Source organism: Dermochelys coriacea, chromosome 3 (genome assembly GCF_009764565.3).
Source record: "Dermochelys coriacea isolate rDerCor1 chromosome 3, rDerCor1.pri.v4, whole genome shotgun sequence".
NCBI lineage: Eukaryota > Metazoa > Chordata > Testudines > Dermochelyidae > Dermochelys > Dermochelys coriacea.
This window is the reverse complement of record NC_050070.1, coordinates 92,020,097-92,037,195: the sequence shown is the minus strand read 5'-3', so window position 1 is coordinate 92,037,195 and position 17,099 is coordinate 92,020,097. Positions and strand designations below refer to the sequence as shown.

Genomic DNA, 17,099 nt, shown 5'->3' with positions numbered 1-17,099 from the left:
CCATGCTTCCTGATAATTTGTCCATCATAAGCATAGAAAAACCTTCAGAAGCAGACAGACTAGAGCAGCCAAAGTAACACACTGGCTCAGTAGTGCTTTATTAATGAAGCTAACCACAGAGGTAATCTGAGTAATCCATGTGACTTTTAGTCAATTTTCCTCTTAGCCGATGGTGACTTAATGTAGAAGAATTCTGTTTAGCTCTTCATATATAAATCTATAATGCTTGTCTTCTGCTAGTGCTGCAAAGATCAATACTGTGTGTGTGTGTGTGTGCGTGTGCGAGAGAGAGAGAGAGAGAGAGAGAGAGAGAATCATAAAAGGGGGGGGGAACGAAACCTGTAAAGAAAAATAAGACAGAAAATGCAGTAAAAAAGAGGGACTAAATTGTTCCTTCCACACACACAGCTTCAGGAAGGGACTTTGCAGAGATTTCCCCACATCTCCCTGTTGTGGGCAGTGAGATAAGTCACTCCCTAACCTGGAGGATGATCAGAGATCCAGGGAGGCACTCAGGGCCATCTACATGTAGATCCTACCATGCTCTTCCCTTCTCCCCCCCCCCCATTTTCTCTTTTAGGAGCTGAATGACCCCAGGCTCCTTTTTTGTCGATGGTGGCCATCAGGGATATCCTTGGAAAGGTTATTACAGCCTTGTGCTGTGCTAGTGGGGACGATTGCTTCGAGAACTGTACAAACATATTAAAAGACACAGTCCTTGTATGAAGAAGCTTGTAACCAAATTCCTTTATCCTGAAAGATGATCAGCACTTCAAATTCAATTGAGATCCGTAGGAATTTAGGACTCTTATCAACCTGCAGGGTTTGATTCTATTAAAGCTAATACATTTTATCCTTTTTGTTACTTTGCAAGGTCATATTTTGTTGTGTAAGGCGTTTTGGGGCTTGATTGTGCTGAAGTTAATGGAAGTTTTGCTACTCATTGCGTTGAGAGTTTGACCAGGTCTATAAATCATAATAGATGGCTGCCAGTGAGTTATAAGAAAACAATTTATGGAATGGAGGGTTTCTGGTGCCATAGTAAACTACAAGAGATTTTCTCTTATGGTCTGGGATCCCACCACAATCCTGAGATGGATTGTTTATAAAATTGTATTAATATACTATATGAATTTGCCATTGTTTCTTCACCAAATTGGGATTTAGTGTTGTGCAGAAATGTACCTTGTTTCTGTAGTTAGAAGTGAAGTAGTGCTTCCCTAATAATTTTCAACCCCCTTTAATTTGAGAGGAATAGAGGACTAAACAATATGTTATCAGTTTTGAGGCAAATTGTAACTTGCTTGGAACACAGTTTTACTGATATGCAAACTTGTTTGGCTTTAAAATAATATTAATCTGTTTATCTAAGAATGGTGTTTTTATAGACATGTCTCAGACCTGAAACATTATGCACACCTCTTCTGAAGTATACATAGGAGGACACAGGTCTTATTTTATTTCTTTTTGTACATTTTCTTAACTTGTACATGTAATCTGTTAATTTATATGACTGCTCTTGTTGAATGAGCTCTACTTCTGCACAAGGAACAAGAACTTCTCTGCTGAACGTTCCCTTAAAAGAAATGTCGGAGGGGAGCTCCTAGCCTGCAGATTATAAATATATATAGGAGGGGCTTCTCCACAGTTGCTGACCATGTAAGGTTTGTAGGGTAACAGATACCTGCCAGCACTTTCTGAAGGTGTGCAGAATGGGAGCTTAGTTCCTGTTTGCCTTGTCTGAAGTGGCATTCTTAACCCTCAGCTTCTCAGAAATTGCTCATGTTGGGAGCTCTGCTATTATAAACATTGTAAACTGCACAGGCCAGTTCCAGTGCAGTATTGGCCGCTCGATGGTATTGATAGTATTGTCAGCAAAAAGTGGAAACAGCAACTCTGTACATGTATCCTAAATTATTATGGTGGAAAAGTGGACATAAAGAAAAGTTGTTTGAATGCTGAATCCACTACCTTGCTGTGCGAGCACCAAAGAAGCCGCAATCTTTTCTAAAACAAACAAAAATCCACATACAAATAATTTCTAGAACCTGAAACTTCAGTAAAGCGTAGTTAAGATATTTAACTAATTTCATATTGCCGTCCCAACTTGTTCCCTTATGCTTCAAACCAGCTGCATTATCCACCCAAGCTTAATTTTATATGGTTTCTCTTTCTATAGAGGAGCAGAAAGATTTGTAACAAAGTATACTGCATGGTGATTTTTGGATAGACAATGAGCATAGAAAGAATCTGCTCCCAGGACATTCAGTCTATTCTTAACAGCAGCAGAAAACCCTCTACATGGAAATGCTATACTGCTTGCTTCCCTGAGACATTTGGAAATCCCATTCATCCTGGAATATCCTCTCTTTCAGACAGACCCGAAGTCTTCAATCAGTTCTGTAAGATATACTTGACAGCTATTGATGTGTTCCATCTCCCTGTTAAGGGCTGCTTGGTCTTTACCCATCCCATGACTATGAAGCTCCGGAAGGACATCATAAAGAGACTCTCCAGTTTCTAAACTGATCCCTGTCTGAGCATTGTGCCCTCTGCACTCATGAGGCTATCTTTTGGTTTCCTGTTCCCACCTACACCTCTCTCGGAAGGTTGCCTGCCTTAAGGTTATGACCTCCACTAGGAGGGTAAGGCAGGTTGGGGCAAACCCACTAGACACAGGCTTTCACAGGTACAAATTCTCTTTGAGACTGAATCCCGAACTAATCCCTAAGGTGCCTTCTGAATTTCATCTTAACCAGACTGTTCGCCTTCTAGAGTTCTACCCATGGCCCCATCTTAGTACTGAAGAAGTCAAGCTTAATTCTCTGGATGTATGCAGGGCTTTGGCCTTTTGTTTGTGCCAGACAAGACCCTTTAGGAAGTCTCTCTAAGATTATTTGTTGCTATCGCTGAAAGAATGAAAGGAGAAGCTATATCTTTGAGCAGCTACTTGTAGTTCTGTACACACCTTCGCCAAGCATTGTGCTCTGTTTCAAACTTCAGATTCAGATGCTTTCTTTGGCCCTGGTATCCTCTGCTGTGTAGTACAGAGTGCTTCCTCGCATCCTCCTCCTCAATGAGCACTGGGAGTCATCCATAGGAATCAGCACTTAAAGAAGAAAGGAAGATTGCTTACCTTACCTAGTAACTGGAATTCTTCAAGATGTGTAGCGCCTGTGGATGTTCATGATCCTCCTTCCTTCCTCGCTGCTTGGGGCCTCTTTGGATTCATGGTAGAGCAGGGACTAGAGAGGTGATTGACAGTTGGTCTGCACTGCCCCTTGTGCCCTCTATTGGGAGCAGGAGGAGGCACTGGCACAGATCAATGTATGCTGCTCTTGAAGTGTTTCTGGTTCTGAGCTCATGGAGCACATGTGCACCCACAGTGAATACTCATAAGGATCACACATCTTGAACTCCAGTTACCATAAAGTAAGTAAGCTTCCTTTCTTTGTAACCATTCACTGTTCCTCCACAGGAGTATTTGAATGGAAAGTCACTCCAGCTATCATATTTACAGTCCAATTTATAAAGCAAATGAACTTTTGAAGAAAGACTAACTATGTCAAATTAGGGCATGGTCATGTTTAATTTCAGCATTGCAAGATTCCTCTTAAACTGACAATGTTAAAATTAATGTCGCTGTCGCTGTCCAAGCTGACTCATTTCTGGTCACAATTTTGAAATTGCTGTGTCAAAAGCAGTGTCAAGGACAGAAAATCTGGTATTCTATAGTTTACAATATACTTACCAATTTCAATATTTTACCAATTGCATAACAAGGGTGGAAGACTTTAGCTGTTGCTTATAGTTTAGCATCTAAGTTCATTAACTCCTTTATTGTTCTTATTGTAAAAGCAACTGTTTATCAAACTAACTAAACTGGGATTCTAAAACCCTTCTTGTGAAGGTTATTCTGTTATATACGTGCATAAATTTATGCACAATTTATATTAAAATCTATACCTGCTGCTAAAATAAAGTACTGATACAGCCAAAAAGCTGGCTAGCTGTCTGTCTGGTATCTGAACACTTTATATGTGACTTTTTCTGTAGAAAGATTAAATTTGATACAAAAAAAAGGCAATGAATGTTTAGATAATCTGTCTCGATAAATACTAGTCCACTTCTGCCTCTGTATACACTTTTCTGTCTACTGATTTTATATTATATAAACACTCATGGTGGTAAAACAGCATCTTATCTTTCATTTATTTTGTCTGTTCAGCCTTAGAGAGCAATAATTAACAGCTCTTGATAAACTAAGCCTATTCCAGACATATTCAGAATCCTGGGAGTGTGTGTGTGTGTTGTGCTCATTGGAAGGAATTGCTACCTGATCTGACCATAACTCTGATCTTTTTGGAACAGATTTTTAGTGCACTTATTTGTAAATCAGATCATCTTCATGAGATAAAACTGGTAACACTGTAAAATATTGCATTGATGTCTGACTGGTGTGATGCTTGCTGGTGTGTGTGTGTGTGTGTGTGTGTGTGTCGCCCTCCTCCCCCAATTAGGCAAGATTGGCAATCTATGCTGATTGGCTGGTTTAAGAACAGCAGAGTAACATAGGTGTACTGGCAGAGCAGTGTGGGGAAGCTTGCATATCGTCTGCCCATATTAAGCTTGGCTCAGTTACATTAGTCCCTCACTCTTATTTATATATATAAAAATCACAAATTCACAAAGTGTTGAAGAGGAGGTGGGGGCTATGAGACAGTGTATGTGGTGATTGTCATGCAATTTTCTTTTAAATACTCCAAGCTAATGAATTTTAAATAATGAACTGAATTAATTCAGCCTGCAGGGGGTTTTTTTTGGTTTCTGTTTTTTGCTTTCTTAACTGTCTTAGTTTAGAATTGGGGCTTTGTGTCTTTACACTTTAAATTTGCATTGGTTACAATTTAACTTTCAGCTCTTGAGACGACACGTTTTTTCTCGGGACTCAGTTTAATAAACTGGAGTGTCTTATTGCCTTCTGCTTCTTTTTTAAAAAAAACAATTTATGGCAGTGGAGTAAATTAACTATGAACAGCTACCACGTGTACAATACTTACTCTGCATAATAGTTTTCATCTATGAAATGTACCAATGGGATAGAAAGATAAAATAGTAATTTTCATTTTTTCATGGGTAAGGCCCTTTTGTTTTCAATTTTTACTGATTTTTTACCAAAAACGTTGAAGCCTGGGTTTTACAAAACTGTTACTTTGGTTTATATTGAGGTTTTTTTCCTCCCTAATTTTGGATCACTCAAATACATTAGTGACCATAAAATAATTAAATTTTAACATTTCTGTGGTGGGGAAAACACCACAGCAGCCCACCACGGTAGCATTTAATTTCAGAAAGGGGGACTACACAAAAATGAGGAAGTTAAAACAGAGATTAAAAGGTACAGTGCCTAAAGTGAAATCCCTGCAAGCTGCATGGAAACTTTTTAAAGATACCATAATAGAGGCTCAACTTAAATGTATACCCCAAATTAAAAAAAACATAGTAAGAGAACCAAAAAAGTGTCACTGTGGCTAAACAACAAAGTAAAAGAAGCAGTCAGAGGCAAAAAGGCATCCTTTTAAAAGTGGAAGCTAAATCTTAATAGAAAAGAGCATAAACTCTGGCAAGTGAAGTGTAAAGATATAATTAAGAAGGCCAAAAAAGAATTTGAAGAACAGCTAGCCAAAGACTCAAAGTAATAGCAAAAAAATTCTTTATGTACACAGAAGCCGGAAGCCTGCCAAACACCTGGTGGGGCCACTAGACCATCGAGATGCTTAAGGAACACTCAAGGACGATAAAGCCATTGCGGAGAAAATAAATGAATTCTTTGCATCGGTCTTCGCAGCTGAGGATGTGAGGGAGATTCCCAAACCTGAGCCATTCTTTTTAGGTGACATATCTGAGGAACTGTCCCAGATTGAGGTGTCATTGGAGCAGGTTTTGTAACAAACTGATAAAATAAAAAGTAATAAGTCACCAGGACCAGATGGTATTCACCCAAGAGTTCTGAAGGAACTCAAATGTGAAATTGAAGAACTGCTAACTGTGGTTTGTAATCTATCATTTAAATCCGCTTCTGTACCAAATGACTGGAGGATAGCTAATGTGACGCCAGTTTCTGAAAAGGGCTCCAGAGGTGATCCTGGCAGTTACAGGCTGGTAAGCCTAACTTCAATACCGGGCAAACTGATTGAAACTATAGTAAAGAACAGAATTGTCAGACACATAGATGCAGATAATTTGTTGGGGAAGATTCAGCATGGTTTTTGACGATGCATGATTTTCCTCTACAGTCTACTAGAATTCTTTGAGGGGGGTCAACAAGTATGTGGACAAAGGAGTTCCAGTGAATATAGTGTACTTAGATTTTTCCGAAAGCCTTTGACAAGGTCCCTCACCAAAGGCTCTTAAGCAAAGTAAGCCGTCATGGGATAAGAGGGAAGGTCCTCTCATGGATCAGTAACTGGTTAAAAGATAGGAAACAAAGGATAGGAATAAATGGTCAGCTCTCAGAATGGAGAGAGGTAAATAGTATTTCCCCCCCAGGGGTCTGTACTGGGACCAGTATTAAAAATATTCATAAATGATCCGGGAAAAGGGGTAAACAGTGAGGTGGCAAAATTTGCAGATACAAAACTACTCAAGATAGTGAAGTCCAAAGCAGACTGTGAAGAGTTACAAAGGGATCTCTGAAAACTGGGTGACAGGACAACAAAATGGCAGATGAAATTTAATGTTGATAAATGCAAAGTAATGCACATTGGAAAACAATCCCAACTATACATATAAAATCATGGGGTCTAAATTAGCTGTTACCATGCAAGAGAGAGATCTTGGAGTCATTGTGGATAATTCTCTGAAAACATCCACTCAATATGCAGGGGCAGTCAAAAAAGCTAAAAATGTCAGGAATCATTAAGAAAAGGATGGATAATAACACAGAAAATATCACACTGCCTCTATATGAATCCGTGGTACGCTCACATCTTGAATACTGCATGCAGATGTGGTTGCCCCATCTCAAAAAAGATGTATGGGAAGTGGAAAAGGTTCAGAAAAGGGCAACAAAAATAATCAGGGGTATGGAACAGTTTCCGTATGAGGAGAAAGTAATAAAATTGGGACTTTTCGTCTTGGAAAAGAGACGACAAAGCAGGAATATGATAGAGATCTATAAAATCATGACTGGTGTGGAGAAAGTAAATAAGGAAGTGTTATTTACTCCTTCTCATAACACAATAACTAGGGGTCATCAGATGAAATTGATGGACAGTAGGTTTAAAACAAACAAAAGGAAGTATTTCTTCACCCAACGCACAATCAGCCTCTGGAACTCTTTGCCAGAGGATGCTGTGAAGGCCAAGACTTTAATAGGGTTCAAAAAAGAACTAGATAAATTCATGGAGGATAGGTCCATCAATGGCTATTAGCCAGGATGGGCAAGGATGGCGTCCCTAGCGTCTGTTTGCAAGAAGCTGGGAATGGGCAATGGGATTGATCAATTGATTACCTGTTCTGTTTATTCCCTCTAGAGCACCTGGCATTGGCCACTGTCAGAAGACAGGACACTGGGCTAGATGGACTGTTGGTCTGACCCAGTATGGCCGTTCTTATGAAAATACCGATTAAGAAAATCCAGTCCATTACCTTAGGTAGCTGTTTGTTAATAATCAGCTAATCTAAGTGTAAATGCAAGGCTGTCTGTGAAAGCAAGACAATAGTAGAAAATGTATATACCCACACACTTACGTGTATATATGTACGTACTGTTTAATGTACAGTTCATGCAATAAACTACATCATTAAACATCTCTTTACTTTCAGTACACTTACATTTTCTCTTTGCTTTTTTTTTTTTCTGTCATCCCATCCCCCTCTATCAAACCCAGTAAAACTGGGGTGATTTTTTGCACCGATTGTTTCATCCGTTTAAAAATTTTGAAATGGAAACATTGATAAATTCCCAGATAATTTAAACAAAAATGTAGGGCCTTGTTTATGGCACATCTGATGGTTTAGACACCTGGAATTACATCATTTTGATGTGCTGCATTCCTTAGTGGCCAGGCTGTACCTGGCCCCTGCTATGGTATGTAAAGAGGAAAAAAAGCTTTTCTCCCTCCATCCCCCATATTCTGTCTACTGCAAGTAGGCCAACTGCAGTTGCAATCACTGGGCGTGTCCAGAGCGGGGAAAATAGGTGGCTCTAATCTAGATGACCCTTGAATGTAGAGATTGCTTCTTGTATAAGCTTTGCATTGGGCATAAAGGTTGTGTACTTAGTTTGACTGGGATTTTTCCTCAATGCATATGTTTTTGTGTGTTAGGCTGCAATATCAACAAGAAACTTTTGTATTACTTTTTCGGTATTTGTATCTCTTTTCTGTACTTTATTAAAAGAAGAAATACAATGCCAATCTTTAGCAGGATGCTAATTACCATGAGCAGCACGAGAGATGGGCAGTTTAGTGAGTTGCTGGGAACGAGGCTGAAGGAAGGATATAACAGTAATTCTCTCAATCACTGCTGTGAGGATGTTTTGTGGCTGGTGGGGGGACAGGACAATATATGTAGTGGTTTGGGCGGGCAGAGGTGTTTGAGTGAGTTTGGAGGGAAAGACAAATGTAAAGGAAGAGGGTATAGAACACTGTGGAGAAAGAGAAGGAAATGACAGACTCCAACAACATAGGAAAAAGATACACAATTATCTTTTATTAGGAGGAAAAATGGGAGGTAACAAGGAAGGGACTGGCAGAGAAACAAAAAAAGAGATGTTCAGTTACAAATTCTAAAAATGTGTTAAATAGTTGACAGTATTACAATTAACTACTGTATCCTGGAAATGGTAACCAGCTGTCGTATTCCTTAAATCACTAGTTCTCCATCAGGGGTACGTGAACCCCTAGGGGTATGCAGGGGTATTCCAGGGGGTACATCAACTAATCTAGATATTTGGCTTGTTTTACAACAGGCTACTTCTAAAAAGCACTAGCGAAGTCAATACAAACTAAAATTTCACTCAGACAATGATTTGTTTATACTGCTCTATATACTGTACATTGAAATGTAAGTACTGTACAATATTTATATTCTGGTTGATTTATTAATTGTATGGTCAAAATGAGAGTAAGCAATTTTTTTTCAGTAATAATGTACTGTGACACTTCTGTGTTTTTGTCTGATTTTGTAACCATGCACTTTTTAAGTGAGGTGAAACTTGGGAGGTGGTACGCAAAACAAATCAGACTCCTGAAAAGGGTACAATAGTCTGAAAAGATTGAGAGCCACTGCCTTAAATTGCTGGAGGTAGGGCATTTTAGAGGCATGGTGGTATACATGTTTTTGACATGGCTAGTAGGCTTGTTAGATGGGTATATTTTTCAAGTACTGTCAAAAACTACTTTATCAATTCATTAGCTGCATTCTTGTCTCCGTGAATGACAGTCACTGTGTAGTTTGGGATGTTGTAATGAACTCAAAAATTGTTAAATGACCTTAAAATATCTGAGTGGCATGCGAGAATGGTTACTGAATGTGGGACTAACCTTTGATCACATACTATTGAAAGTATAATGTGTAGTTAATGGCTAGGTCAGCGAATAACAAGACCTATGCTGTGCACTGCTTCTCAGTTTTTAATGTCTGACATCTGATTAGACGTACAAATCTGGTTGTCAATAAATATGCTTAACTAGACTATGTTGTGGCACCTTAGAGACTAACAAATTTATTAGAGCATAAGCTTTCGTGAGCTACAGCTCACTTCATCATCCGATGAAGTGAGCTGTAGCTCACGAAAGCTTATGCTCTAATAAATTTTACTAATTAAATTTGCCCCAAGTACTCCTTTTTCTTTTTGCGAATACAGACTAACACGGCTGCTACTCTGAAACCCCGTTACTGAAAGTTACTTTCTGATGGATATCTGGGTTAGCATACACCAGGTATGCATTTGATCATCCTTATAAAGTGTATATCTAGGGACTAATTGTAAGCCTGGTCATGTACTCTGCATAATCTGTGTTTCATAATTCTGCAGAATTGTGCTTTACAATCCAATCTTTGTTTCTTTAAAAAAGAAAATCTTAGATCCTGTGATTGTGAAAGAAACCTTCCAAATTTAAACTGAGTATAACCAGTGCACTGATATTTTCCTGAGCCTGTAGCCAGCTTGAAATGGTAATTTTGAGAGTTGCGAGCTGCCCCATTTGTCTTTTTAAACTTTGAAACCTAATGTTGCCCAGTCAGTGTTAAGTATTCCAATAATTATTCATTTTAGCAAAAACATTCAAGCAGCGTGATTATCGTACAACTTGAAACTACTGAACCTTTCTTGCATTCAAGTACCAAAAGCTTCCACCACCTACCCAGCTTCCATCTTCTCCTCTTACGGCTTCCTCAGTGCAACACAGTTCTGTGGCGTATTGATGGGTGAATTTAAGGCAGGCAACATACAATAATTTTAAATACCTTGCAACAATCAGTGCAGTTTTGTTTGTTCATGTTCAAATTTAAACCAGTAAAAGAGTGTATTTTTATGTTTACCTGAAATGGTTGGGGAATTTCTAGTCTGCTACTTTGAACTGCCACAGTAACTGTTGCTACAGAACCATTTAGGCAAACCTTGCCAAAGAGTACACAGAGCCCTGATTGTAACTTTATTCATAACCAGATAGTCACTATTGACTTCACTGGTCTGTATCTGGAATGACAGACTTCTGACTTCCTTCTCTGTAGGCCCAGATTACTTCTCCGCGGGATGGTTATCTGGTACTGAATCACTGTGGCAGGCCACAACCATTCCATCGAGCAGCCGAAGTAACCGTATCAGAAGACACAGTATAGCTTCTGACAGTGGCGACACGGGCATTGGTACCTCCTGTTCTGATAGTGTGGAAGGTGAGTGAAGATTTCTTTAAATTCTGAACTTAATCAGTTTTAGTGAGAAAGAGATGACCTAAGAAGTTTTTAAAGGCCAAATGTGTCTTAAAATACTTATTTCTCCAATATTGTTAAAGAACATGAAATTGCCAATTTTTATGATGGGTTGAGAAATTTGTTTTTGGTTAGATCTGATTGATTTGCATTGTATGGGCCTTAACTTCTCTGTATCACAAGGTTGTCTTCTGTTGTGTGGGAGTAAAGATAGATAGTTTAAGTCATAGGACTGGGAAAAAGATGGAGAAAGATCTCGTCCTTTTTTGCCTTCTGTTCAGGGGAATACAAGTTGCATTTTAATATGGGGCATCTTATGAACTGGCAAAGTTCATTAAGATTATCCAAAAATATCTAGAGAGGGATAAAACTAAGTTTGAGCCATATCATATCCCCAAGATTCCTCAAACTTGCTGCCATCACATAAGATGTATAAGGAGTTTAACCACTACAACAGTAGTATCCCTATCCCCCTGCATGGAGGGCTCTCCGTGGAGTTCAGAACTGCACTGGGGCAGCAAATGGGACAAGAATGGGTTAAGCCTGTGTTGAGCACTGATAGGCCACAGTGATGCATGGTCCCCTTACCCTAGAAAACCCTAGCTGTAGGAAAGGTTGGGGCTGTTACTTTTTTCTGCAGGGCCTTTCTGTGCTTGGATCTCTCTAAAAGGAATCCTGGAACCACTGCAGCCCTGGAGAAGGGAGATTAGCATGGGAGCCCTTGAGCCAATATAGAGGCATGGGTTTCTGTATGACTGCTCTTGGCCTCCTGAAGATGGCCTCGGATCCTCAGGGTTTGAGGCTGTAATGCCTCATTGCAAAGGGGGGAGTCCTTTCTTACCAATCCCGCCACCCAGCATTTGAAGAGGAGCTCTGGAAAGGAATTCTCTCCATCTCCTTATTCCCTTCCTGTGGGTTTAGCTGTGAGAAGGGGTAATCTGGTGCTATATTAAGAGACTCGGAGGTGATAACTGCTGTACAAAGAAGACATGTTCTCTATTGGCTAATTGCGATGGATTTGTGCTCTGATCAGTGTGCGTTCTTAACTCTGCTTTGTGTCAGAGCTTGTTGGAGAAATCCTCTTTAAAAATTGGGCCAATGTATTTACCCTAATTGTCAGCTCAACTGTAAAAAGTAAGTAAAAGTTTTTAAAAGGTCACAACTATTAATGGGGAAAAGTTTCAAAAGAGACAAAGATTAAATTAGTCAAAATAAAAAGGCCAATTAATTCAAGAACTGTGTAAAAATTCTGCTTGGTAAACAAGATAGTGTAAAACCCAAAATCAATAAACCAAAATTGGTTTGTTTAAAAACTAGGCCTAATTTGTAAACCAAATAATAAAAGGATTAATAAAAGGCTATTCGCCCTTTTGAGTTCCTTAAAGAGAGATTGTTTTGGGGGGAAAAATTGGAATGAGCTTCACCATTATGGTTGCTGCTATTCCCGGCGTCTCCTGGGACTCCAAGCATTTATCATCTTGATACTAGGAGATGTCCTGACCAGAGAGGGACCCAAATGACCTCTCCACCTCTGCCAGTTCTGCAATATCCCAAACGCCTCCTGGGATGTGAGACTTTGTATCTCTGTTACCCATCCGAGTGTGTCCTTTTCCTTCCCCACCTTATTTCTTTTTTTCTATCCCTCACCTTTTTCCTTTTGTCTAATAATAGTCCATCTTAGCCAGGCAAGACTATATTTTGCAACACAACTATAAGTCTGTGACTAGGAAAAGACAACTGAAAGCAATACCCTAACTAGCTCAACGCTGGTACAAGTTTTCCAGGTCTCAGAATGGCTTTATAAGACTGTGCTGTACTTGCGTTTCTGCAGCACTGAGGTTGCAATTGAAAGTAAGCACCAGAGACAGAAGCTGCGTTTTCTGTTTTTCTTTTCTCTCCCTTTTTGTGTGGGTCTTTGTCTTGTCTTCTGAAAAACAAAATCCAAGTCTCGCAACACCAGTAATGCAAGCTCCAGCTGATCTACTAACTTCTTCTCCCTCCCCCCCAGAATTACCATTTTTGGTGCCCTCTAAAAATCTGTCAGACCAGGGTGGCGGGTTTCTTCTAAAAACTTGCTGTAGCTTAAAACAAACAAGCCTTACGGAATACTTGACATTTCAAATGCTTTAACTGCCCCCCCCCCCCGCTTCTGTATTTTTTTGAAAAAAGGTTAAAGTAATGTTTAGTGGTGTGTTTGCCATGGTACTAAGCAAGCTAAGGTCTCTGTATACCAAATCTTGTTTAGCACAGTTTAAGCCTAAACAGTAATAGGGTCTTGTTAACTCCTTTAACCTTTGAGCCTATATATTCCATCTAAATTAATACACTTTCTTTCTTATTTTTCCAAATATTTATGTATAAAATATGGTAGGGTTTATGTAAAACAGATTATTCATTAGCTAGTCTATGAAGAAATATAGTTCAGAAAAAAATTCAGTAACCTAGATAGTTCTGCAGTACTGGGATTTTATTTGATTTTTTTTTTTTTTAATTTGCCTTTTCAAACCTTCTTTATTGATTCTTGCAAATTTAATTGCTGTAATACCGAAATAATGCTTAGTTATGCAGCATTAGGGTCCTAGCCACACCCCTTACTCAGGCAAAGCTCCTGTGAAATTCTTTGGGATCCTTGCCTGAGTAAAATGTGTGGATAGAGTCCAGAAGTATTACTGGCCCATAAGACTAGAAGAAGAGGTATTGTGTATGCTTGAAAGCTTGTCTCTCTCATCAGTAGAAGTTGGTCTAGTAAAAGGTATTGCCTCACCTGCCTTAGCACATAATTTTGCTTTCTGATCCACCCATTAGATTTCTCTTTGCTTATACACAGATCCAGACATTGCAGAATAGTGAATCAAGATCCAGGCTTGGATAAAAGCACTTCTTTTCTTGTTGGCTTCCCAATTTGAGGGGCAGGTGGGAAAGAGAGGGGATGAAAAAGCAATTGCTATAAAACTTGATTTAAGGGGTATTATCACTTTAACAGCTACCTTATATCTCTGTGGTTTTGACCTACTGTTACAAGAAACATCTCTTATTTTCAGTTACAGCAATCACATAACCTCTATATTTTTTCAGTTTGTATATTTTGTGCATTTGGTGATGCTTTACATACAGTCAGTTTCACTGTTTCCCTTAGTCCCCTGGCTTGTTAGCTATTTGAAAACTTGCATGACAGTGCAGAGAAAAACCAAGAAAAATGTGGTTGTAAAATACAAGTTGGCAGGAGGACTGAGGGGATAAGTAGTACCTGAACTTACTTCTTTGTAACTGACTAAATTTAAAGTTGACTGTGTTTTTCAGGAACAAATTAGAATAGCTGATGCAACTTCGATAAGCTTGCCAGGGCCGGCTTGTAGTCTTTATTCTAGCCATCTGTTTTCAATGTGGGTGCTAGGGAAATAGCCCTTAGGGAACAGACTTGGCAGAAAAGATTGTCTTTTGACAACTCAGCAAATCATTATAACGTCTAGCAATTCAAGAAGACTGAAATGTGGGTTTACCTCGCTTTTTCTGAAGCTACTAACAGTCTTTTGAATCTAAACAATTCTTTTGAATCTTTTGAATCTAAACAAGAATCTAAACAATTCTTAATTTTAGAATTACAAAAATGCATTTTGTTAACATTAACAATATCCTTTGAATTTTTTGTAAATAAGATTTATTCAGTAGTTCAGAGCTGTAGTTATTAAATGCAATAATATGTTGTCTGATGCAAAGACTGAAATTCAAGTCAATTTTTTTAAAGATGATCTGTTTTTCTCTTTCACTATTGCATTTTAATTTCTTTAAAAGGTGGTAAAATCAAATTTTAAATATTTATTTGAACTATTTCAGGAGCATTCTTCTTTCATTCTGGAATTAGAGTTTAAAGGGATAGTCCCAAGTAACTTTTTTTTTTTTTTTTTTTTTTAGACTCAGAATTAATTTCAGATTGGGGGCAGAAAGAGGTTTTTTTTTTTTTTTTTAATAATGCCCAAGAGGAAGAGAGAATATCACTTGATGTGTAGTTGTCCTCCTATAGGATTGGAGTGCAATCATAGTATTGTGCTAGTATATGAAAACGAGGAAATGAAACTGACTGGTCTAGTTTCATTGTTCACGTTGAGCAAAGTGGGTACAGGGGAAAGTAAAGACTCTTATGTGTTGAAAAGCTAACAGGATTTAAAATCTATTCTGCAATAATCATCTGATATTAAAGATTTGTATTAACTGTATTTATCGTCACTCAGAGTATCCTTTTAATCTTTCTGCCAACAAATGGTGATGGACATGAACTTGTTCGCTGATTCAAATCCTTGTTCACAAGTTTTTTTGTTTTTTTTTTTTAAACCAAATATACATTGAGGCCAAATACTTAATATTTCTACTTGGAGCAGGAGAAAAAGTTGGAGGTGGGTGCCACATCACCTGTGAGCTGAATAATATGCATCCGATGAAGTGAGCTGTAGCTCACGAAAGCTTATGCTCTAATAAATTTGTTAGTCTCTAAGGTGCCACAAGTACTCCTGTTCTTTTTGCAATACAGACTAACATGGCTGCTACTCTGAAACCAATAAATATATGTCTGGCTTTATTTTAAAAAAAATAGCTATCCCTCCTGACTTTATATAGTAGCTAACTCTCCAGCAAAGATTTGTGTGAGCTTATTAGCAAGAAACCTTTTTCTCATAGAATGATTTTCTTTAGAGTTAGGGTGACGAGATAGCAAGTGTGTGTTTAAAAAAAAAAAAAAATGGGACAGGGAGTGGGGGGGTAATAGGTGCCCATATAAGAAAAAGCCCCCAAAATCAGGACTGTCCCTATAGAATTGGGACATCTGGTCACCTTATTTAGAGTTCGTGTACTTTCTGAAAAGGGGGTGAGGGAATTTTAAGATATTCTTCTTATAAGCACTATAGATTCTATAGAGGCCTGTGAAGATGATTCCTTGCATTTCTTTTGGTGAGTATAGGAGGCAGTTTCCTCTAAGAACTGCACAGAGGAGGTTTTAGTGGGAGACAGGTGCTGGAAATCAGCACCTCATGATTGGCTGAGGCTCTCAGCTCCATGACAGGTGGGGTGAGCAGAGAGAACCAGGAGAGAGGATACTCTCTGGTTATCAGAACATGAGGCTGAAGGCAAGCAGGCAGACCCTGTGGAGCCCCTCAGGGTGGGAGATGGTCCTACTTGGTTGCTAGCGGAAGCCAGAGTACCCCAGTGTGAAGCCTAACCAGATGGTTTGTGTTTCTTTTTGAATACTTTTCTTGTTTGTGAAGACAAGAGAACCCTGAATAAAGGGACAGAAATCTAACCTGGGTGTGGCTGACTGTCGATCCATCCCCTGCTGGTGACTAGGGCCACTAGCATATAAAGGGGTACAACACAGCTGGTCCCAAGTGGCATCTCGATATGAGTCAATGTCTACATGCAGCATTGTGTTAACATTTTAGAAGCCATGGTGTATTTTACCATCTTGTGCCACAGGATGTATCCTAATGAATGTGGTCAATTCATACAGTCAGGAGTTCAAACTCACTGAAGCTTCCAAAAAATGCTAATGTGAGGGAGACAACTTTTTGGGTGGCATCATGGTAAATGTTGCCACATCACCATTCAAACAAGATATATGTTCATGCCCATAAAACGTGATCTGAAGATGTGATCTCGAACACTTTTTTTTTTCTTCAGAGATAGTTACTGATGTAAAATAGGATCGCCATTTACCTACCGTAATGAATAGTGTGACCTGGTTTTATATACCCACGCTACTGCCTAAGTCTCCCTTGCTGGGAACTCATTACCATCATTCTTTTCTAGCTACTATATGTTGACAATATGTTCTTTCAAAACTAATATAACTTGGGTTTCCCTGGCAAATTTTGTTTAAATCCTACTAAAGAATAAATTATGTCCCCAAGCATTAAGTACGTACTTCTGCTCCCTCAGGAAAAAACACTTTTACCTAGCAAGTGGTGACAGCATCTCCTTTTAAAGAAAACATTTTATTGTAAATTTAGGTGAAACACATTCCTGACTGTCAAGATAGATAATATCTATCCAACAAAATGGAGCTTACTCACAGGAACAGAGCATTGCTTTTCAAAGGAAGGAAACCCAGAAAAGAGAGGCTCCAATACGCTTCCCTGTTCAGTCATAGGAACTGCTCCATCAATTTCTGTCTG

The 17,099-nt window shown here is 38.8% G+C and overlaps 1 protein-coding gene across 1 annotated transcript in view; it reads left to right on the top strand.

Annotated features, from left to right (window-relative positions):
• The first annotated feature begins 8,428 nt into the window (after positions 1–8,428).
• CEP85L (centrosomal protein 85 like) overlaps positions 8,429–17,099 on the top strand; it is a 155,014-nt gene continuing 146,343 nt past the window's right edge. Inside the window, 2 exon segments of the mRNA XM_043510874.1 lie at positions 8,429–8,510; positions 10,741–10,902. Coding sequence (XP_043366809.1) covers positions 8,432–8,510; positions 10,741–10,902 — 241 coding nt within the window. The 5' untranslated portion in view covers positions 8,429–8,431.